Source organism: Neopsephotus bourkii, unplaced genomic scaffold (assembly GCF_033783945.1).
Source record: "Neopsephotus bourkii isolate Nb327-2 ecotype Australia unplaced genomic scaffold, CSIRO-AGI_Nbou_v1 NB_1749, whole genome shotgun sequence".
Lineage (NCBI taxonomy): Eukaryota > Metazoa > Chordata > Aves > Psittaciformes > Psittacidae > Neopsephotus > Neopsephotus bourkii.
Window position 1 is genome coordinate 6285408 of NW_026902223.1, and position 24459 is coordinate 6309866.

The window sequence follows — 24459 nt, forward strand, 5'->3', positions numbered from 1 at the left end:
CCTGGTTTGATGAGGAGCAGAAATCCCCACAATGGCCTAATGGACAACGTGCAGCTATTTTGCTGGGCTTAGTCAAATTAGAAAGCAAGAAAGGGACTCATCTCACTTATCTCAGATAGATCCGAGTGAGACACCTAATGATCCTTTAGAGTCAAGAGAGAAATAGGCACATCAAGTCTGCAATGCATCTAATTTATTTTGGATGTCTACCTTTGAGGAGATGAATCACTCCCTTAAAGCACCTATTTTTCTCCCTTGACTATAAAGAGAGTCTATACAGAGAGCTCAGCCAGACTAGTCAATTCTGCTTGCATGGATGAAGCCCTTCATGGAGCCCACCCCACAGATACTCTTTGTTGGCTCTGTTGTGGGTGGTCTCAGATGATGCTGTGACATGTGGGTGGGCTGTGGGCAGTAATCTCTTCCCTCCTTTCTTAATGTGCTCTCTGAAGTTTGGGATTGTTTCCCTGAAATGTCCTCTATGTCCCTGTCCTTCAACACGGGGAACTTCTGGGAAACCTCCTCCCCTTCCAGAGCTCAAAACCTGACTGGGGGAAATTTGTCTGCTTTTAAACTCAAATTCAAGGTGGCAACTAAGAGAGAGAACCTTGGAGCACAAGGAGGGAAGTAGAAGCAGCAGCAACAGGAATGTATCTACCCCAGCTTAAGCACGTCTTCCCTTCCTTTATGTTCACAGCAAAACTCAGCTGCAATACAATGTATTGAAGCTGCACGTCTTCCAGCAGGCTGGTTTCTACATCAGCTTTTATATTCACTGCATTATCTGCCCTGTTCCTCTGGGTCACTCCACATGCCAGGAAGACGCCCATGTTCCCCTGAGGCCACTCACAATGATCAGGAGGATGAAGTAGATGAAGTTGTAGAAGGAGTGTGCATCCATGACAAAGTACATGATGTCCACCCAACCTTCCAGCGTGATGACCTGGTGGAGACAGGAAGGGAAAATGAACCCATCAAGACTCAGTTGTAACACCAAGTACACAAGCAACTTTTCTCCTGGCTGGGTCACTTCTGACCATCCCACAGCCGGTCCTGGTGCAGTACAAGACACTGGGGAGCCAAATCCTGCTCCTGCCAATACCGATCACCACATTATAGCTGCCCACGCTCACCTGAAATATCGCAATCCAGGCATAGCCAATGTTATCAAAGTTGATGGCTCCCTTGAAGGGGTTGTGCTCCCCGGCGGAGCAGTTGGTGTAATACTGGTTCCAATTGACACAGGATGTGTTGGTGGTGTCGTTGTAGGAATAATAATCCAGGGTGCACTCAAGACCCTCCTCCCTCCGCGTTGGGATACTCCGGCAGTAGCGCATCCCATTCTCCCTGGGCTGGGAGCAGATGAAAGGGTTCTCGTCTTCGTTCTCTGTCTGGTAGTATCTCTCCAAATCCACCGTGTAGGGGCTGAAAGAGTCCAGACAGGGCTGGGGTTTGCACACTGACTGCAGGCAGTCTGGCAAGGTAACAACTGTGACAGCAAAGTCCAACATCTGTTATTATGGATCTCAAAGCTTTGAAAGGGACCTTCTTGGACTTTCTGTAGCCCCACGGAGTGAGATGATGTCAATAACTACTTTTGGGAAGCTGGGGCAAGTGCACTTGGCCACTCAGCAACCTCTCTGATGACACTGTTAAGAGTAACCCATCTGGAAGTGCTCTGGCTTTGACTTAAGGGGACTAAGGGCAGGATTCAGCCCAGCAGGGCTTCACTGAAATGCCTTTGCTGCAGTAAGATGGAAATCAGTCGGTTTAAGCTCCTGTATCTCCTGTCCTCCTGAAAAGGATGAGAATTGCTTGGGAAGACTCTATGTACAAGGACCTCCCAAGCTTACTAAAAACCAGAGACAGGGCCTTCATCTGCATGTCACAGTGCCTGTTCAGTGCACAGATAAGCTCTAAATTCCCTCTGAGGGTGGCCTTACCACAGCAAACACTCTTCAGGGAAATGAAACAACCCATGGCCAGCCAGCAACCGGCTTCTCGCTCTGCAGACAGCTATCTCCTTAAAGCTGCCAAGACTTCCACTAAAGCTTGCAGATATTTTTAAGCCTAGTTCAGCCCGGTTAATTCCTGCAGAATTGCCTTTAATACCCCACAAAGCTTATCTAAACCCCTGGAACTCCAGCTCAATTAAACAGCACCCAAACCTGTGGCTCTATTGGATTTACTCAGTGGTGAGGCAGGGCCCCTGCTCTGCTGCCATTTACTTAACAAGGACGTGCCCTGGAAATGACTCTTCCAACTGCCCTTTGAGGGCATGATCTACAGGAGGGGTGGTATTGATTAGAAGATGTGTGGAAGAGGATAAAAAGTACATCATGCCAGCTCCAGACCTGAGAGCCAGCCCAGCCACAGCATCAGCATCACCATCATGGTGCAAGAAAGAGGTTGTGGCATTACAGAGCATCGCCATCCAGGTATGGTTGTAGCTGGATCAGCTCCAGGAAGTCAACTGAAAGGTAGTGATGGGGGTGTTGGAGCTTGGTAGAGCAGCCATCAGGGGCTTGCAGTTACCTGCCCTTCTCCTTTCATTCGGACGGAGGGAGATGGTGAGAAAAAGCAGGTAGGTAGGAGAACAGGTGTGGAAATCCCAGTCTCAAAGAGGCTGATGGCCACCAGGTATTTCAACCATTGTTCCAACATTCCTACATCTGGGAAGCTGTCTGGCCTGGAAACTGGGTGCTGCAAAACCCCATTTGATCACAATAGTTCTCTTTGGCTTAAAATCCAGGGATCTGAGAAAACGGACACTTTGGGACCATTTCTTGCTCTGAGACTGAGAAGGATCTAGCATCTCAAAGTGTGGTAGCTCCAGTAGTTTCCCCTGGGGTTTAGGTGGGACTACAAATGCCATACCAATAACCACCACCAGCTGCTGAACGGGACTCATCCCTCAGAGTCCCATGAATGCAGAAGAGGTCACACATTAGTGACATGCTGAACTTAGAAAGCCTGAACTCTTATGCTCGGGGGGGTGTTGTTGGCTCTTATCGATCAGAGAGGTTCCCAAGTGCTGGCTGAGGGTTTAAGAACAGTCCTGCAGGACTTGAATGTCAAACTGCCACAGCTCCCTGTCCTGGCCATGTGTGCCTGAGCAGCACTTGTGGTGGCATTTAGAAGCAGGGAGCATTTAGAGAAGATGAAGGCTTTTTAATGGATATCCTTATCGCCTGAAGGGACAGACTCGCCCAAGCTGCAGAGACACTTCTGCTGCCCACACAGACTCACATGCTGAAGTTCTCGGGAAGGAAGCAGCGGTTCCTGAGCAAACCTGCCCACAACTGGACTCCCACAATGCCAAAGATGAAGAAGACGAAGAAGCAGAGGAGGAGGACGTTCCCCAGCATGGGCAGCGTGTCCAAAAGGAGCGTCACCAGGATGCGCATACCTGAAGCGAAAAGCCCACGCTGAGTCCTCCTGACCTTTTCCTTTCCATCCATACTTTTCCTTGCACTGCCTTCCCAACCACCATCCTTGTCAACCACACATAGATTCAAACACCTGCAGCTCCCTGGTCCCACCCGGTTTCCCAACAAAGCCCCTGGAAAACCTCCCTGCCTCCATACCCTGCTCCTGGGCACACAAACAACCTTCACTGCTCCTCTCCCTTCACTCCCTATCTCAAGTCCTCTAGTGATTACATGTCTCCTTTCTTCCCCGAGACCAAACTCTGACATTCTCCCTTGCTCAGTCTTATTTGTTTCCCCACTCGGTATATATTAAAATTCCCTTTCCTCCCTAATTCCGCTCATCTGCCCTAAATCCCCACTCTTCCTTAAAATACAAGACTCTCTCTGGCAGTTAATTCTCGCAAGTTCAGGAACAGCCAGTTCTGTAACAAAGACAAATTGAGGGTGACTTCGACTTGACATTTACACACAAAAAACTTGATTTCATCTGACGTCTCTGTAATATTCTGCTCATCTCTCGCTCTCCTCCTTTCCCCATCTTCTGCATTCTCTCACTCGCTTATATTGATTTTCATTTAAAGAAACCTTTACTGTTGCATCCTTTACTTGGATACTTCAGCAAGAGTCCTTTCTCTCTGCCTGATGCTGTCGCCTCCTTTATCAGGGTTTTTCTTCTACTCATCTTCTAGGGAACAACCACCTTGCATCAACTCCTAATTAACTGAAATGACTTTCTGTGGTTACTGCATTTATCATCACACAAACCTCTATTTTTCCCCCCACCTTACATTTCTATCCCATTGTAACTGCGCTGCAGAGAAGCCAAGATAAATTACCCAGGGTTTCAAAATACATTAAGTGAATTACATCCCTAGTTAGACAGTGGTGGATAAATTCAGCCATCCATCAGGTCAGCAGCGGGGATAAAAAAAACCCATTGCAAACAGGATTCTGAAGCTACCGTGATGACTGGAACAGCAGCAAAGCCAGATTAAGTTCAAGAGTCAAGGCCAGAAAAAACAAACAGACCCTAGGCACCTCCAGCACCAGCAGTCAGAACTGAAGCTGATCAGTGTTCGTCAAGGCATTGGGCTAGTTTGGATGGGGGAGTTTGGACTTGGATTTAATTTGGCTAGAACAATGTTGGATTTGATACCCAGGATCGTAGGATTAGGAAAATGATGTTTCTGATGCAAGTGTGCTTAATACACCTGATCCATACAGCATCTGAGAGGGACTGCCCTGCATCTTAGTGCTCCAGGCTTTGTCCAGCACTGCACAGCAGGAATGTCTCCCTGGGCAGTTTGGTTGGGTTTGGAATGGCCAATGCCTCTCAGTACACAGGGCTGGGTTACCATCACCTGCTGCCATGCAGGAGCAGGCAATGCCACTCACAAGAAGACTTCTTCACCCCCATTTCTCCAGGTATTTATCTATTCCACATACACATATTTGTATATACATACTCCAGGTATATATACCCCATAAAGGATGGGGTAGCACAGGGAGGGTGGAAGCTGCATAGCTCAGAACCCTTTGCCCCTGCTGCCTTGGCTCAGTCAATCCCTATCACCTGCATCCCTTCACCTTAGCAGCCTCTTGAAACCCTCTTCAGATGACAAAGAAATGCATCTGAAGGCAGTGCTGGATATCTTACTGACTAATGGCTTATCTCTGATACCACAGGTGTCAAAGGGAATATTACTTAAAGCAGAGAAGTGACAGGCACTGGAAACCAGAGCGTGGTGGTAGGACCTGGCACTACCATGCTTGTGTGAACTGTTGAGTTACAGTATAAGACTGCATCTTCCATCTTTAGGCAGATACAGAGAACTTGCATCAAAAGGGAGAAATAAGAATCTGACTTACTGGGGACCCTGTTAATGGCCCTGAGTGGCCGCAGGACACGGACGGTGCGGACCGCTGAGAAGCTGACATTCTGCAGGTCCAGGGAATACTCCAGCATCCTGTGGGAGACACGAATGCGGAGGAGCATGGAGAAATGTTAGATTATCAAACACTGTAAATCAAACATTATATGCCAGCCGCTCACAGGGGGACTTGTTACTGCATCTCTCCCACCAGGAAGGTTTGCCAGAGGAATTAATTAAGGGTTGTTTGCCTATCAAATAAAGTCAATGAGCAAGAATGTGACACACCAGCTCACGCAGACACAGATTTTCCTTCTCTGTCATCTGCTTTGGTTACTCTGTTTTGCACAGGTCGAGGGCAAAAGCTTCTGAAAGTGGCTGCACACTCCTGGCAGCCCCACTTTTAACAATTGCACAGGTTCCTTAACGCATCTGGGTTTGCTGTGTTGAGCACCACCACAGCCCTAAAAAGGAGAAAGGAGCATCCCTTGGTGCGGACCCTTTCCTTGGGGCAAGAGAGGTGTGCAGCACAGGACACTGAGCCACGCCAGCTCTACCCAGCAGGGACCATTGGCAAGTGGGGCTCCAGTGGACAAGCAAGCACACAAATCAAAACTGATGACATTTGTAGATAATAAATGAAGCAAAAATGGACCAAGGAACCTTCCAGTGCTCCTACACTGTGCCTGATGGGGTTATTCCACAGATCAGGACACTGAGGTGCAACCTGCACATGACAGTCTGAGGATGCACTTGGACTGCTGCAAGCTTGGGGTGCCCCAGCACTGTCTCATTCTGCTCATGGCATAGCCAAAGGCAACCACAGAATAGGAATCTCTTCTGAAAATATTCAAATTCCATCTCAAAGATGGTTGGGTGGTTCCCTCCCTCCAATTTTGATGGTTAGAAGCCTAACTTCCAACTCTAATTTATTCAGGACAAGCCATAGCCATTTGTTCCTATGGCAGTGCTGTAGCTTCTAGTTGATTCTCTAATTCTGTAGATGTTTTGTCCTTGGTATTTACCCACCCGATGTATTTACAGAGGACAAATCACGTCTTCTCTCAGCCTTGATTTTGCAAAGCCAAACAAAACAAGCTCTTCCAGCCCCATCTTGCAGACAGGCACTCTGCTTCCCAGTCACAAACTTTCTTGACACTTGCCCTAGCCTAAATCAATCTTACCTCATCAGGCATCAGGCTTCTGGAGGAGCTTTTCCTGGTGCCTTGCACTAAGGCATCAGTGCTGCCCCCTCCCTCCCTGCTGGAAGTCCCTCAGGATTCATCAGGGAATGTGTTAGCTTTGCCACACTGCAGCACGACGGAGTTTTCTTTGCGCTCTTGCTGTGATCAGCCAAACCCACTCTGCTCCCTCCTGGCCATCAGCAGGTGAGGAGCACCCAGGTGGAGAAGGCTTGCTCTTTCTAAACCCCAAATACACGACTGCACGCTTGATGAGGTGACACTTCATCTGATTTCTCTTGATAGGCTCTAATGAGGATGACGATGCTCAAACCGTATCCAAGATCAAAATAACCTCAGCATTTTCCTCGGTATTTACCCGACACCCACAGCCGAGGGACAGTCCCAGAAGATGAATGTTGGATGCTAAATGTTTGTTCTTATTCTCTGACCACAGAGGAAGGCAACGTGTCCACAAAAGCCTACCTGGTTCCAGTGATGAAACCAGCCCCTTCCTCAATGCGTAGGACTTACCATATGGTGTAAGCTTCGGCTAAGGTACGAGATGGACAGTAATTCTCCTGGGATTTAGTGGTTCTGAAGTTTCACTCATTGTCGGAAAAGATTTTGGCACAGTTTGCAGCTTTCGGGTAAAAAGCCCATGTCAAACATACAGCTTTTCTTTCATCCATTACTAAAAACAGAAGCTACCAGCAAAATTCAGAGCAGCAGATGGTTATCTGCACCAAGACAAATCATCTTCTGATTAATGACAGCTCTAGACTCTCTCCCGGAGATACATGTGCTTGTAAACTGCAAAGGGCACTGCTGTAAAATGCGTTTTGGTTTAACATATTGAACAATTATAAATCAAAATTCAAAACCCAACCAAACAACCCAGTAACTTGAACACCAAGAACCAGGACGTGCTCTCCTACCTCTGCTGCTGGTCACTGCTACTGGTGTTACAGCATCACAAATTCAACCCCAGACCTAGACTACAGGATCCACACATTGCTGACAGCTAACAGGTCAAGAGCCTTGAGAGAAGACATTATTGGGGGAAGCAAAAAGGGGGTTAAAATCAGTCACTAAAGTAAACCCAGTGAGAATCCCACCACTTCCCACCTCGAAGGTCGCTTCCCAAGGCAAGGGGATGCATGGGAGTAATCAACCCATGTCCCTGGCAAGAGAAGATACCCAGGGAGAGTGAGTGTCAGGATGTCACCAAGCGGCAAGGTGACGTGCATTTACCAGCATATATAACATCTACACGTTGGAACTCTGCAGTGTAAAAAGCCCCCGATGGATCTTCAACTCAAATGTCATTTCTGTTCAAACGGCAAAGCAAGATGCCTGTCAGCGCCTTTGCCACGCACCCGGGTGCCCAGACAAGTTAAAGGCTCAGGAAGATACTCAGCATTAAATAGGATGGATTGATAGGAAATGCTGAGACCCGTCAGAGCAATCAGCAACCCCCGATCACTGGAGTTATTCATGAGGAAAGCGGAAATATTTAGGGCTTTCTAAGAATAAAAGCAGAGCATCTGCAAAGGCAGACGTACAAGGAACGGGCTGGCGGTGGGATGCAGAGAGAGCGCTAATGCAAACCTTTGGCAAACCCTCCGCCGAGAAGGAAAGCTCCTGGGTCTCAGCAGACAGACACAAGGGATGGCTCAGGGTGGACGGGGCAGCTGAAATTCACTCCTGTTCTGCCTGGAGACAGAGAGACTCAGAACACACTGGGGTTTCTTTCATATAAAACCCTCAGCATTGGGAACAGTCTCCTAAGCTCTACCTGTGGTGAAAGGCTCACGTAAGTGATGCTCAGAAGCACCACAGGAGGGGCTTTCTCACCCAGAAAAGCCCTTCCTACACCTACCCAGCACCTCTGTGGCCTGAGCTCTGCTCCCATCCCCAGGATCACTCCAGCTCAGGAAGCAGAACATGGTGCAAAGACCCATCAGAGTCATGGAGTTTGTGCTGAGAACACTTAGCAAGGGAAGCTTGAACTCTCCCCATTCACAGCTGGGTGCTGGGGATGCTTTACAGCCAGGAGGTGTGATCAAGGTCACACAAGGAACCTGGAGCTATGACTGCAGGCAGGGAAGCATCCCTGAGAGCTGCCCGGCCCTCTTTCCACAGAGGCAAAGAGCTGCCACTCATTGCCAGCAAGAGATCGGCTCAGATTTATTCAGTGTCAAAAGGTTACCGAAACTGGGCATAGAGACACCCTTTATCCGCAAAGTGCAGTTATCAGTGGATGATATTAAGCCACTGATGCTGGAAAAGACAAGGGAACATTATTTAGGCAGCACTGCATCTTCAGAAAGCTGGAATGAGATTTCCTCCTGGCCCTCACAGGCTTTGCTGTGCTCTGCTTTTGCTCAGGAGCTGCTTTTTAAGTCTCACCGCATTCGTGGGTGTTGATTAACTTTAAAACCGCTCATTTTGATCAAGCTGAACAGAATGAAAGGAACTGGAGGGAGCATGAACCCCGCAGCCTGCGGGATCCAGCAGCACCGCTTGTCCCAGCCAGGACACTTGACTAATGAGGCTTTTGAAGCAGCAGCAAGTTCAGATGAAGAACTGAGAGCAACTTGAGTGTTTTCTCTCCAGAAAGTCCTAAAACTTGCAAAAGATGAGGCGTTTCACAGGTGGGTTTGAGCCAGCCCAGCTACAGGGGAAGCTGCTGAGGTTTTTCTTTTACCCAGCAGGCTTCTGTGAGTCAGGGATGTGGCTTGCTCAGGATGCTGCGCTTCGAAGGCTCCTGTATGGAGCAGGAAGCATCTCCAGCTGCGGGGCTTTGCTGGTCCCTGGGTCTCGGCTGCTCTTCATCCTCCCAAAAGCCACTTAAATAATCAAATTGCAAATGTCAACCCCAGATTTTGAGCCCCAAAGGTTTGTGAGTATGAGCATCAGCTTGATGTGGTTCTGCCGCTGCTACTTGGAGCAAAGAGCACCCAATTCAGGATGCAGAGGGGACCCGTGAGGAAGCTCCCAGCTCTCAGGACACTCACATCCATCCCAGAAAGCCCAGCAGGCACCTGGGAGAGGGTTTGATGCAGCTTTCACTGCAGCTCAGAGGGGCTGTAGCTGTGATTGCACATTGGGTAATTGCGTGTGCAAATCAGCCACTTACACGGGCAATTACCCCCCAGCGCAGAGGGCACATCTCCAAGGTGCTGCTCTTCAGTGCGAGAGGGATCAATACAGGCAGAGGGGATGAGAAAGCAGCATTCAGCTCTGCCTTTCTCTTACTTTTAAGGACGAAGTGACTAATACCTGGGGAAAGAACAGCCTTTGCAGACACAGCAGGAGACTGCAGCAGGGACTTCCCATAGGCAGTCCCATGGCAGCCTTTTCTTCCACGTCTGAACCAGGGAGCTGAAGCAGCCCCTTGATCAGCCTGGTACAGATGAAGAGGTGTTCAGAAGAGCCCTGCCTGCCTGTGAAGTGAACTGGCATTGACAGGAGAAGGCCACATGCTGGAAGCTTCACCCAAAGCACCCAGCAGGCACCTTGCTCTGGGACTGCTGCAGCACCATGAGACCAGTCTGACGGCATCACCCTTATCCCAGTTCCTGAGCTAAAGAGCTCTTCAGAAGCCATGCGGGTTTAGATGCAGCAGAGGTGGACTGCACCAACCCCTTCTCTCTATAAATACAGCAAGGCTTCCTGCAGCATATTTGATCCCTGAAATTCAGCACTCAAAACCAAGAGGGAGCAAGACATCCTTAAGGGTTGTTTATGATGGGTTCAGTGGAGCCGAGTCTTTAATATAGCCTTCAACAGAGGGAGGAAAAAATGATAACAAACATTAGAAGTGCTCAGGAAGCAAAGAGAAAAAGCAGTGGTGTCTGATTCTGCAGGAAGCAGCTGCCAACCACCTCCAGCCCCAGCTCGGCTCAAATTGTAGGCAAAATATACCACAAATGTTTAACTTTCCTACAAAGTCTTTTAAGAGCCCCGTTTACCATTACAATGAGCAAAGCACAAACAGGGCTCCACAGACTTGGCCAAACAACTGACTGATCCCAGAGTAACAACAGACCTGCACAACCCAAACACGGGATGATGCACAGCCCTGCTTGGAGAGAGCAGAAACAGGCATGGATCCAGAGCCCTGCTTGACCCTAGAGAAGGCAGAGGGGAACCCTGTAAGCTCTTACAGCAGCAAATTATCCCCCGATTTAAAGCTTCTCTCATGGGAAAACAATTAACCATTTTGGTTTTTGTTGTTTTGGGGTGGTTTTTGATGAGGATGGTTTAAAGAACAATTTAATCCCTGGGGATGAAGAGATACAGGGGAGTCCTTATCTGACCAAAGTCAAAACAAGCCAGTCCTGCAGCAAAGTGGCTGGGGACAGAGATGGCTCCAGCTGAGGAGCAGGTAGGTCTCAATTTGTGGCTCCCCTCTTCCCATAGACTGAAGAAGAGGTCCCTGCACCCTGTCCTCCGGAGGATGCTGGGTCCTGAAATGACAAGCCAGGGCACATTTCCATCCCCTAGCTCCAGTTCACCAGCCCAAGCCTCAGTCAGCATTAAACTGCAATCACTTCTGCATATTTTTGGATGTAAACAAGTGTTTATCTTTGATACATCTCCATCTTATGTTGGGAAAGGTCGAAATCATGTTGAATCTTCCTTAGAGCACAAGAGCTGGCTCACACTGCCTGTTCACCTTCAAGTGTGCTCTGAAAAGTGAACTCCTTGAATCCTCTCCTTTAAAATAACACAGCGTAATTATGCCATTCATCACTTCTTTCCCTTTCCTTTTCCCTATGCAACTCCGCAACCTACAGCCAAAGCCGTGTTTCGCTAAGCTGAGTTTTGATAATACAGCGCTATTCTCATCTCCAGCAAGTTTTACTGTAATTACAGAGATGTGTTGCAGACATTACACACTCTACAATTATCACTAATTGCATTACATTGTCACAAAGAAGTCATTTACTCTCCATGAGCTCATGAGATTGGTCTGGACAGTTTAACAGGGCTGAGAAGTACTTAATGGCATGACACGAAAGTGGCCGGCAACGCAGCAGGAGCAAGCACAGCATCTGAGCGGCTCTCCCTGCCCTCTGCAAGCAGCAGATTTGGGGCAAACATGCACAAAAAGCTTTCTCTGCAAGGTTAACCTCTGACAGGTCCAGAAACTTTGCAAAGAATGGGGAGGATGGAATGCTAGAAGGTTTTTTGGAAGCCTCTCCTTAGACTGGTAGTGGTTGGGAAGGGTTTCTATGGATGATGTGCCCATGGGAGCACACAGGCATGCAGCACATCCCACATATCCCCCACTGTGACATGCCTTCCCCACCCAGTATCACACACACAGGGTTTGCCTCTTCTCTTACCATCACTTTCTGCATCCCAAGGGAAGGGAAGCATCAGGGAAAGCAAGAGAGCAGGAGCCCAGGACCTGCTTCCCTCTTCCAATGACTTGCACAAAAAGGGGAGGGAAAAAATGGGAAGGCAGAAGCAAAGCTACTTCACTGTGGTCTCCAGGGCCTCATGGAAGCATCATTTTTGAGGTCTCTTCCCTTGTCATTTCACTGGGGAACCCGGCTGAAGCCCTTACACAAGACCTACATAAAACTACGATGCACTTCATCAGGTATCCAGCAAATACAGCAGGGACTTGAAGATTGCCTTGGCACATGCTCTCCTTGTGGGTAATTTGCTCTGTGTGGGAACTGCAGAGCTGCGCTCAGGCTACTGGAGGAATTTCCCTCTGTCTGGTTAGGATTTGTCCATGGAGTGTTTTTTTTCTCTTATTCTTAAAGTGCTTTTAACCTACATCTTGAGTCTAGTAAAGGGCTTGGGTCCCTTTTATTCCCCTCTGCTACAGCACTGACCCATTCCTGCAGCCCCCTTGGCTTTGCCTGGCCCTTGGCACTGCTGGGGATGGCTGAGGGTGCTTCCAGGATGCAGCGATGCGCCAAGTAGGATGCAGCAGTCCAGGATGGATGGGTGAGGGCTGGAGGAGAACACAAGGGCATGAAAGGGAGCAGAGAAAGAGAGCACAGGGGGAGGAGAGGCTCCGCTTTGTATTTAAATCCAGTTCGATCCTTTGCCGGCTGAATTGGTTTTGACGGGGCCCAGATGGGAACAGTTCATGCACATGAAGGAAAGAGCCATCATTTAGTGAGAGGCAAAGCCAACATGGCAGGAGTCACAGGAGGGGTCAAGCTACAAGACTGCAAAACCCCTGCAACAAATAAATGCCTCTGTGCACTCCCAGGGATGTGAGAAGAATAGAGGGTACCCTATCCATGCTCTGCATGGGAAAGAGGTGGCTCTCACACATCCAAATACCCACCCATGTGCAGTAGGTGATTTGATGATTGCTTAAGCAAAATGCAGCTATGTTTTGAAATAGGAATTGGGGTTGTTTCTGCTGATGTCCCTCTAGACCAAGGTACCATCATGGGGGGGTCTCTATAAAAGCACATCAAGGATAAACTCCAGCTCCGAAGTCTTTGCAAGCTCAACAGGCATGGCCAGGACTGGGCTGGGAGGGAAACACAGCAGCACCCAGCACCATGCCCCCCTGAGCCTCCCCACGTGGATGCCTGGCCTTGCTTGCATCTGGCTCTTCATCACACCTAATTGTAGTGTGAGAAATAATACAGGACTAAAGAATACACCAGGTGGCTTTAGCAGGCTCCAGCCCTTGGCCATGCTGATGATGTTTACAACCCTACCAATTGGACACCGGGTCCCACTCTGTCCAATGCTCCATCCCTGCAGCCCCTAATGTTGCTCAGACACTTTAGGAGGAAACTCTGAGCCTTTTTCTAAGGGCTGGAAAAGCTGGTAAGCAGCTTTCTGCAGATGGATTCCAGGGACAGCTACAGCTCTTGGCCTTTCTGCCCTTCATCTCTGCCTCCAGCCTGTGGCTTGAGCTTCACTACATCTTTTGATATCTGTAGCACCCCATGGCAATAAGTTTTCCCAGGCCAAGGATAAACTGGGAGACCTTCCACCTCCTTACTGGTTTTACTGGGCCACTGCTTTGGTTCTTCCAGACGCCTGCCATGACCCTATGGGGCCAACAATGGACCATAAGCAAAGCCCAAAGTGCTGCCCCTTCCTGGGGCACACCAAACCCATGCCAGGTAAACAGGCCAACCAGGAGGGCCCCCTGCTCCTTTCCAGGAAAATCCAGTAAATTCCATCTCTAAACTCTATCAGAAGATGAAAACCCCACTGTTTTCCCAAAGGAAAGGTGGGGAGGGAAGCGAGGGCTGGCGAGAGATTCATGTGTCAAAGAAACTCAGCGCTCTGGCTGGGGGCCAGGGACTTTTTCATGTGGATTTCAAGGCTCCGCCAGGAGACTCTCGGGTGCTCAAAGATCCTTTAATTCAAACCAGGTTCCTCTGAAAGGAAAACACTCAAAAAGGCAAAACTTGGTAGTTTTCCCTCAAGAAAAGAAGTACAATAATGAAGGCAATCATGCACATTGCACTGAACTATCCTTCTGGCACGCCGCTCCGTGCTCCCAGCCGCCCGCTCCTCCACCACCTCGCCTGATGGAAACCACAACCACCACTGGGGCTGGAGGGGGAAGAGCCAAGCCCAGGGCCCTGTGAGGAGCCCCAAGGCATGGGCTGGCCACAGTCCACCACAAACAGCTTTTGCCACCCTGCCCTGCTCTCTCCATGAGCTGAGCATCAGCTCTCCCACAAGCTATGGAGAGGACCGCTGTGATCCGGATGATTACAAGATGCACAATACCAACAGCAACCAGTGCCAGAAAGCTCCATTCTTCAGGGCTGCAAACCTTCCCTCAAATCCACTACGTGCCAAGTATTCCATAAACAATAAGAGAGGCACAGGAAGAGGGAGACCCATTGCACCGGGCTTACCCCGCGATGACAATGAAGAAGTCCAGGCGGTTCCACGTATCTCCCAGGTAACATTTCTTCCCAAAAATCCCCAGTGCGATCATCTTGACGATCATTTCCACGGCAAAGAAGGCAAAGATGAAATCATCAAAACTCTGCAAAAGAAAGAAAGGGAGGAGGGATGTTCCTGCATCACTGCATGCACAACACTAGGGCAGGGGAGAAGAGACCTGAGTTCAATAAGGTCTCCTCTTGCACCACCAAGAGCCAAAATCCCTGAGTAAGAGGCAGAACTGAGAGCAGCCAAATGTCCTCCCCCAACCCAAGACTGGCCAACAGCACACATACTGCTTGGATAAAGGGACAGGTATATTTTGGGCTCACTATGGATGGTTAACCCTCCCCAAGCACTCTAAACAAATCTTGGCTACATCAGGGTTGGCAGAGGGGCTTTGCCTTATGACACACATGCATTCATATAGAATCAGAGAATGGTTTGAGTTGGAAAGGACCTTAAGATCAGCCAGTTCCAACCTCCATGGGCAGGGACACCTCACGCTAGACCATAACACCCAAGGCTCTGTCCAACCTGGCCTTAAACGCGGCCAGGGATGGAGCATTCACCACTTCTTTGGGCAGCCTGTTCCAGCGCCTCAGCACCCTCACAGTAAAGAACTTCTGCCTTCAATCTGATCACCAAAACCAGCATTTTTTAAGTGCCGGTGTGACCCCAGTGCAGGCAGGACCTGAACATCCTGAGGCCACCTCCACCACACCATGCTTGGTACCTGGAGGATCCTGCAGCGCGGAGAGTCGCAGGCGATGTCCTCGCAGGGGTGGAACATGCCCAGTGTCACACAGTTGAGCAGGATCACCAGCATGCTCACCCTCTCGAACCACCTGCACAGAGCCCATCAAGGAAGCAACAGACCTGGACGAGCATCCACGAACAGCCAGCACTGCATCAGAGGGGTTATTCTGGTCTTTATTCAAGGCACCCACCAGCTCCTCGAGGTCACACTTTGGGTTCGCATGGAAACCTGCCTGCTGTTTAGATACCTGCACAGCAAACTGATGGTGTGTTCTCCCCGTGCTCACATCGGTGGCTACAGCTAATGTGAAAGCCGCTACAGCATGAAAGTTGCATGGCAAGAGTGCTGAGAACTGATGGGATGGATTAAAACATTAAATTAAAAGAACTGTGTCAACTTTTAGGAAAAAGAAAGAAAAAAACCCACACCAGACACTTGATTTCCTCTCCTGGCATTTACACTCTAACAACATCACAATTTCCTATTAACCCTGTTAAAGTTTATCCCGGGAGCATTTCCCTGAAGTCACTGCTTGAACTTTTCATTCCCAGTCCAAATTAAGACTGTCAAAACCATTAACTAACTACCAAAAAGCCTTTAAGACTATGAGGGCCAGCAGAGCCCATCCTTACCCTGGCTGCTGCCACTTGGAGCAATTTTAAAGGGCTGAGCTGCTGGGACACACTTTGGATGCTGTTACTTTTGGGACAGAATAAAGTGTGCTGCTGCAGCAAATCCTCATGGGGATGGTCCAAACCTGGTACCCAATTTCTGCATCCTTCTAGGGAGCATTTCTTGCCTATGGCACAGAGATGTCAAACCCAGGAGGTGGTGCGATGTGGTGATGGGGTTGTCTTCCAGCCTAGCACAGAAAACACCCCATCGACTGCCACAACCCACAGGCAGTCGGGGCCATGCTCCCGCCTGGGTGCAGGCAGCAGCTTCCAAGCTCCAGGAAAATAAGCGTGGCTCTTGCCAGACAAGAGCTTTCGCTGCAACGCGGTAGCGGGTGGTGTTTGGGAGCCCGTGCTGTAGCGTTATCAGGCTGGGGAAGAAGAAGGTGAGGATGAATCAGCAGGTGCCACCCCGCCGGGTGCGCGGGGTTGGAGCTGGCAGCTCCCATCCTGGGTGAATTCCTGGGAAATCAGATGGTGCTGAGTCACGGTTTCATTGTCAGCAATCCGGGTGTTTTAATGGGAAGAAACGTTTACAGGATATCGGGATAGACATTCCAGGTTGGAATATTTAGCCCAAATATAGTCCTGTGGGGGCAGGCGTGGAGGGCAGCTGGAGGAGGGGGCAGCATCCAGTGGGGATCCACAGGCATTCCCCAGCATAGGGGACTGGAAAGCATCCCTCTGCAAAGCCAGTCTCATCCACAGCTCTGCCAGCGAGGAACTGCAAAGCCCTTCAGAACATAAAGAACAGGTGAAAAAAACCCTGTAAGATCCCAAACGGTGACAGAATGAACACGCATCTGCAAGGGCTGTGCGAGATGCTCAGCAAGGAAGGGAGGAGGCTCAGGAGTAGCTTGCTTGGTTGGGTCAAAACCTGCAGAAACAGATGGATGCTTCCCCAGGCAGGCAAAGCTACATGCAAAGTCTTTAGTGGTGGGGGAGCAGACCCTGCACTAGGGCTGGGTGTCCTCCATGGGCTCCATCTCAGCTGGGCACAAGACCTGGGTGATGCTTTCACCACAGTGGGCAGCTGCTTGGTGCTGGCTGGGATCCCAAGCAAGTATAGCTGAGCACACAGCTATGATGTGCATCTGCTTAGAGCCACTTTGATCTCATCTGCTCCCTCTCCAAGACCTAGAGCAGCCCTAACACCCACCAAGGGCAGATGAGTAGATCCAAGCTCACCACAGCCCCATGTCCAGTGCAAAGGGCTGAGCCTCTCAACGCCGTTAGCATGCTGGCACCAGTGACTAATTGCAAGCAAAGCCTTAAAAACTCTCTCTTAAAAGCAGCCAGGAGTATGCAGCCCCCAGGATGCCACAACCTGCTGGGTGATGCACAGCCAGGAGGCAGATGTGGGGACCAGCACCAGATGTGCACCCGCCAAAGGGCCCCTGCAGTGCCTGCATGTAGCATCAGTCCTTATCTATGTAAACACGCACTGCCCAGAGCCCCAGCACTCCCAATCCTGTCACCAGCGAGGCAATGGCAAATGCCCCCCTTATCCCATTCCATCCCCGCAGCTCTGCCTATGCCACCAGCTCAGGGCTGGTCCCTGCCCTCCCACTCTCCAGTTCCCCTTGCAGTAACAAACCTCCTGCAGGCAGGAAAACAGCCTGTGGGGAAGGAGAGGGACCCAGAGAGCAAGAGGGGGGGGGGGTATTTTTCTGCTGGCAGGTTTATTTTGCCCAGCTTTAACCGCAGACCCACTTATCGGCATATCGCTTCCTCGAGCAAATACATTTCAGTCCGATATAACACATCACCCTGACTAAACATTCCCGGGACAGGGACCCCAGCAGTGCCGAGGGCGGTATGTTAATGCACAGCTGATACATCAGAAGGTTTGGGGAGGGTGAAGGATATCTTTTTGCCTCTTTTTCTTTCCAGCTGAATGAAACTTCAAGCTCTTTCTTCTGCTAATGGGATTTTCAGAGCCGCACAAAGTGCTGATGGCTATGGCTTTGTACCGACCCTCCTTTGAGCTGAGAGCCTGACAAAGGGAAACTCTTCAATTAGCAAAAGCAGAAGGTGCTTTATTGAATGCTGCCGGCTGCTGCTGTGTGGGCAGTGAAGGGGCAAAAGGGGCTTTGGGAAGCACTAGAGACAGTGGCTGGTCCTCAGCCAGCAGCTAAGGTGAGGAGGCGGTGAAGCTCAGGGTGAAGGGCACACCGAGCTCAGCTGAGCCCAAAATCCACGCTGCATGAGATAACTATTTGCTTAGGCTGAGCAGGCAGGATCCATAGGGCTGATACTTAAAGTAATAAAGGGGTTCACGTGCACACAGCAAGTACAGCAGCACACAGCAAGTCATCACCCTACACACTCCATACCTTGGGTGTCAGTCCTTCCTTTCCGGAGTCACCTGCTCACTCATTCTTTAAAGTCCACATTTTTACCATCAGGTTGCTCAAGACAGACAAAGGGTTCATGGATTCTTTTCAGCTAAAAGAAATCTGTTTCTGCTACACAGAAAAATCCAATAATGCTTTTGCTGTAACCAGACTCTTAAAATTCACAAGCTAAAGCACCAAGAAACCCCCAGAAGTCACTCACTTGTTACCAACAGCATCCTTTGCACAGAGCAAGAGCCCTCAGCCCCATTTCCACCACAAGCCATGCCTGTGCAGGTAGCAGAGCCTGACCTTTCCTAATTAAGAGGCAAGAGCCCCAGATTCAATTAACCAGCGCTACCCAGCTTAATATAATTGAAAGAGGAAGATATTGAATTACGCTTGCTATGATTTGGTTGCAGAAGTTTAGATCAAATTCACCAGCAAGTGAATTAAATGCAAAGCTGTTGCTCGAGGGCAGCGCCAACCTAGAGGACAGTAGGCTCAGTGCTCGGTCCATCAGCAGCACAGGCTCTCTGTGCTGAGCCTGAGCACACACTGCTCTTTGGATTGGGGATGGGGAGAGCAAGAATGACTATGCTGCAGCATCACCCATCCCCCAAAATCATAGTCACTTCACTGGGGGAACCAGGTACCCACACCAAGGGGTGCGGAGGGCAGAGTTTGGTGATGCTTTACAGGGACAAACACTCTCCTCCAGAGGATTAATATGTATTTCCTACCTTGGCGCTCTGCTAGTTCCAGGTGGCTTCTGCCATTCCCCCTCTCTCCTCCTTCCCTGCATCCTTCTCTTTCCTCTCCACCTCCTTCCATGACCCCCTCCTCCAGCTCTCCCAAAGCAGTGCCAGTGTTCCAGCAAAGCAGCAGTGCCAATACCATGTGTTGCTGCCCTGCCATTGCTGGAGATGGGGTGGGACCCCCCAGAATCACAGCCAGCGTGATGGAGAGCTGGGCTCCATGGGCAAGGTGGGGACCAGTGCTTGGGCAGCCCTGCAGTAAAACCCAACCACAGAAATGCATCAAACTCTGAATCCATCCAGGTAACCCCTTGGCTCTGCTGCCTGTTTTCTGGCCATGGAGAGGTCAGTCAGACCCACAGACCATAACCAGGTCCCTCACCCCCACCCACAGTCCTTTCCCTTGTGCTGGATGAAGCCTTGGCTCGCTGGGGCAGTGGCTGGTATTTGACAAATGTGCCGAAAGCACTGGCAAGACCTGGGATTTTTTTGTGCAAATGTGATGTGAAAATTGGGTTGAAATGACAGCCTTCCCCTGCAGCGTCACCAAGTCCCACCAGCTTAGGAGTGACACTGGGATAAGCTGCAGACGTTAATGAGAGCGGAGTTTTAGGCTTCATTCATATCATCAATTCCAGAAATAGCCCCTTTGACAGGAGCATAATGGGACTTCCAGGGTCTGGCCTTTGGGGGGGTGGGAGGAGGCAGGGACCGAAATCCTAAAACATTAATTCAGGCCGTTTGCAAGGAAAGTTGAAAGTCCTCAGAATTAATCTGCCTCATGGATGGAAACAGTAACCCCTTCCCAGCCTCTGACTGCATCGGGCCAGCATGAAAAGGCTCTTCATGTCAGACCCACTTGAAAGGTCACAGGATTCCCATCACAATCCTGGACATCCAACTGGATTTTGGTTTATTCTCCCCTATTCCATAAACTGGCTCCCATCTTTTGCTTTTAGCATCTACAGGAAACATTTGCATCCCCTTGGATGTTGCATGCGAGAGATGCTCTCAGAGCATCTTTACCCAATGAATCCACTTCCCCAGCTTGCAGCTGAGCAGTGGCAGGGATCTGTCTCTGGTACGATCCTGACACAATCTCTATTCCATGAATTTGCCCTTCCAGGTGCTTTTCCAAGCTTGGTACCTCCCCTCCCTCCAGGGAATACAAGAGTGGGATGAAGCAGGGAAGATGCGGCAGGTTTGCAGCATCACAGTACCGCACCAGCAGCAAACCTGCTTTTTCCTGATGGGATGGATAACCCACTGCAGACACAGCAGCCCCAGGCATGCTCTTTGCATACATGTGATGGAGCATGCACCTCCTGCCCTACCCACAGGGATTGATGCCAGAAGAGCCCAATCGCCAGGGCATTCCTGGAAAGCAAAGCCAAGAGGCCCTCCCCCAGTGGGGCTGCAGCAAAGGGGGTTATAGATTCAATAGAGAGTGTTTCCATGACCAATGCCTGGCCCATCCTGGATCCCTTATCTGGGAGCCTGAGGACACACTGCTGGGAGTTAGGGTGACCCACTGAGCCCAGCACATCCCCAGCCGCAGGCACTGAGCTGGGAAAAGCCAGGCAGGGAGCATCCCTGCCTCGTCACTGCTCTGCAGGTCTTCAAAACGCTTCCCTCACAGCACAGACAGACCCAGGAGATGATTTTAGTTCATGCAGCTTCACAATTAAACCTGGGAAACCAAAACAGGGTGATTATTCATGCCACTGTTTCTGGAAATGTAATCTCTAATTTATTTCCCCTTGCAGATGTTCCAGGGGATGCAGCTGCTTCCCTCTGCTCTGCTCCATCCCTGCAGGACCACAGCTACACGATGGTCCCCAAAGGCCCCATAATGCACAACGGCGACTGTAAAGCCCAAAAGTAGAGGCAAAAGGGGATTTTAGGGAGTAATCATCTTAATCACATTATCATTTTTCTCTCAAAGACTTAAAAATTGCACTGTCAGTTGCAGGCAGGAGATGTTCTTCTCTGCCTCGGAACGCAGCCACCTCTTAAAGGGGGATGTAGGATTTGCACAGCAACACAGAACCACCCTGCTGAGCCGCCCAGGTGATGAAGAGAAGAATGATGCTGCATTTAGAGGGGATGAAGCCTGATGAAAAAAGACGTTTTGTCATAGAAAAAACCCTGACAAGGTTCTTATTTGCCTTACTGTTTCAGAACTGTTTCCCTATCACCTTTTAGATTTGTACTTTAAGGGTTTTTTCCAGCAACCAAAAGGGTTTAAAACCTTATTGCTTAAAGAGAGAAAAAAAATGAAGATAAAATCCTGCAAGCTGAGTGTCTTGCATAATCTCCAAACTTCAGGAGCTGGGGGTTTTAAGACAAGCCCTATATATCGCTTGCAATTAACTGCTGAGCTGGGAGGGCTTGGCCAGCCTAACCATGGGACCAGCATCTGCAGGGATGGGTGCTTTAAAAAGTAAAATGAAATAGAATGTCAAGCAAGAGCACTTTAGGCTGGATTTATTCTGGCTTCTCATCCCCGTCCTTTGTTCCTCATCACACCCTCCTCAGCATCACAGAGCAGCGAGCAAGAAACCAGCTGAGAAACGGACTCACACAAAGGGCAGGACAGTGCATGGTCCCTGCTGAAAAGGATGGGCCTGGATTGAAGCCCACAGTGCTGGAGCTCACCAGCTATTCCACCAACTAATGCCAAACACCAGGAACACGACCCTTATTGCCCAACATCGCCAAAGGAAGAACAGAGGAGAAGCAGGTGAAGCCTCACTCACCCAGATCAAGCCCAACAGGAGCTCCAGCTTCCCCCAGCCTCCATCTCCCCCTGATTTGGCACCTTCTGCTGACGTTTGGGTGGCTCAGGGGTGGGCTCTGCTCCTGCTTGCCCACCAAAGCAGGGCGATGGAGGCAGGAGCATGCCCTGCCACACACGTGCCTGTCCCTGTCCTCCTCCTAGACCCAGCTCGCAGCTCAGCCTCCACACCAGCCATCACCTCCCATGATGGAGCCTCTGGGATGTGCTCCCTCCCTGCAGCTCACACGTGGCATTAACGGAGATGTTGTGAGTAGTAAAACCCTTCCCAATGGACTCCTCCTCTGCAGGAGGGACCCAGGGTTACCAGTTAAAACACAATAAATATGCCAAAGGCACTACTGGTGCTCAATACTGTATTTAAGACCTTTTCTCCCACCAAGTGCAGAGTGGATAGACACTAAATCCCTGTATATATATACTTTTAAACTTATCCACTGTGAACTGTCCCTTAATAGTTCCTGCCCTTTAAGTTCAGTGGAGCAAAAGAGTGGCTGCTCAGTGCAACACATCCACAACACCCCTCAGTGCCACCCCACCATGATGCACAGCCCCAGCCATGGTTCAGGATGTAGGAAAACCCATGGAAACCCAGGTAAATGCTAAAACACAGGCAGAGGCATCGTCCCCTCATACCCATGCACAAAGGCACCTCAGTGAGAGAGCCTCTGGCAACTCTGCATAAGAGACTCGGGATATTTGGGATACTATGAAGTTTCTACCATCCCTGATTCTGTTTGCTGCATTACTCGAGACAAAAACTGTTATGCAAGGTTTCCTAAACAAGTTGCAATGAAATCTTTGTAACATCCTACACCGACACATAGTTGGGATATGTCAAGTATTTGTCTTATTTTGTTCCTCCTTTGTCCTTTTTTTAGTCTCCTACTTTTTCCCCCTTGGAAGTACGCTGGTTCCCATGGAAACAGTGATGTTATGGGTATGGACACAGCTTCAGTGACGTCCACAAGTTCAGTATAAAAGCGGATTTATGTAACAGTTGGTGAAATGAAGGAATTGAGGAGGTGATGGCTCTGCATGACCACACATGTGGCATCGGTGCTGCTGTGCCAGCAGTGCTGCACTGGGCAGGCGGGTTCACACCAAAGCAAGAAGGAACAGGGCAGAGATGAGAGCCCAGACACATGGGAAGGTGGATGAAGGTAAAATGTACCCTAAACATACGTATCTATAAACATCCTGAATATACATACCTATATTTTTATATTAATACATTTCTTTGGAGTGCATCTCTCACCCTTCACTGCTGGAGCAGAGGGGAAATGGGGGACCAGGGTATGGGCCAGGTCCTTGCTGTTGCCCCAGCCCCACAAGCTGGCCAGGATGAAGACCATGGAACAGCAAACCCCCTCCAGCACTGGCAGGCAGTGCCTGCCTCTGCAGCCAGGGAAGGAGATCCCCTCCGAGCCAGGCTACCCCTAACAGCGAAGGGGAGCATCGCCAGGAAGCCCCTGCAGGCTTCAAAGCCTGAGCAACACAGGCACATTTCCTCTTTTTTGCCAGCCTGTGGTTTAAATCCCTTCCTAGGGCAGTGCACATATGGAGGGGATGTCTATCCTCCTCCTCCTCCTCCTCCTCCATTGGTCCCCGAGGAGGAAGCTCAAACACCTTCCAAAATGAGACATTACCATGCCCAGAGATGCCACATCAAACCCTCCTTCTCCCCACAGAGGTTTGGCTGGCAGGCACCATATCATCCAGAGCCAACCCCCCCCCCAAATCAATGTATTAATAAGCCAGGGAAGCGACAGGCTGATTACAGCCCTGCTCCATCCCAGGGACGTGCTGGTGAGAACAAGCCTGTGCTAATTGTCTTGGCAGCTTCTCCGCTTCTCTTACAATCCCCAGTACACTCTGGGAAGCCTCTGCCCCCATCACTGCTGGATTAACCCCCCCTTGGCTAGGAAAACCCTGCACCACCTCTGCAGAGCCAGAATATTCCCCGTGGAGCTAAACTATTCCCTGCCAATACCAGCAGCCCACCCAGTGCAGGTGATACAGGCTCTTCGTATCCTCCTGCATCCCTCTCACTGGGGACCACCCTCCCCAGCCCCTCAAGCATCCTGAATTCAAACCCAGATCCAGCCTATTCAATATACACAAGGCAAGTGACTGAAGGATTCATCCATGGCAGGGAATGTCAGCAGCTGCAGTGAGGAATGCAGAATGGGCAGCTCTGCAGGATCAACAGCAGCCACTGATTAGCTCAGTGCTTCCCTAATCACCCCAGCAAGCAGGCAGCAGGATGGCACCGAGGTGCGGTAACCAAGTGAGGACCACAGAACCCCATGAGCCTGGGGAGAGGTGGTGAATACAGCCCATCCTTGTGCTCACTGTGATCCCAGCTGCAGCTGGAGCTCAGGCAGAGAGAGGGAATTCCCTCTGCTGACTGAGGGCCAGGGGAAACCTCAGAGAGAAGAGCTGCTAGTGAGGAGCTGGGATGCAAGCAAGCTAAACACATCAGCTGCATCATCATCTGAAATGCGTGGCCCGTATCTGTGCCTGTGCCTGCCCCCCAGCCCATTCCAGTCCATCTGCAGACACCCAGGCTAGAGATACTCATGGGTGGGATTTGAGAGACAGGGAAATCAGGATGTGGGGCAGAAGGGATGCACCAGAGCAAACCCACCCACAGCAGCAGAGCACCCCCTGCATCTCCTGTATCCCCTGCATCCTGGCAAAGCCTTCAACCGAGACACTCCAGAGCCACCAGACCTACAGAGTCCTT

At 50.1% G+C, this 24459-nt stretch overlaps 1 protein-coding gene across 15 annotated transcripts in view; it reads right to left on the reverse strand.

The window, feature by feature from the left end:
• The window catches only part of CACNA1G (calcium voltage-gated channel subunit alpha1 G), a 138434-nt gene that overhangs the window by 78601 nt on the left and 35374 nt on the right, over nucleotides 1-24459 (reverse strand). For all 15 annotated transcript variants that reach the window (XM_061377187.1, XM_061377185.1, XM_061377183.1 and 12 more), the window contains exons 2-7: nucleotides 15122-15233; nucleotides 14355-14488; nucleotides 5301-5398; nucleotides 3250-3409; nucleotides 1134-1425; nucleotides 851-943 (exon numbers count right to left, since the gene is read on the reverse strand). In XM_061377187.1, the coding sequence (XP_061233171.1) occupies nucleotides 851-943; nucleotides 1134-1425; nucleotides 3250-3409; nucleotides 5301-5398; nucleotides 14355-14488; nucleotides 15122-15233 (889 nt within the window). The remainder of the gene's footprint in view (nucleotides 1-850; nucleotides 944-1133; nucleotides 1426-3249; nucleotides 3410-5300; nucleotides 5399-14354; nucleotides 14489-15121; nucleotides 15234-24459) is intronic.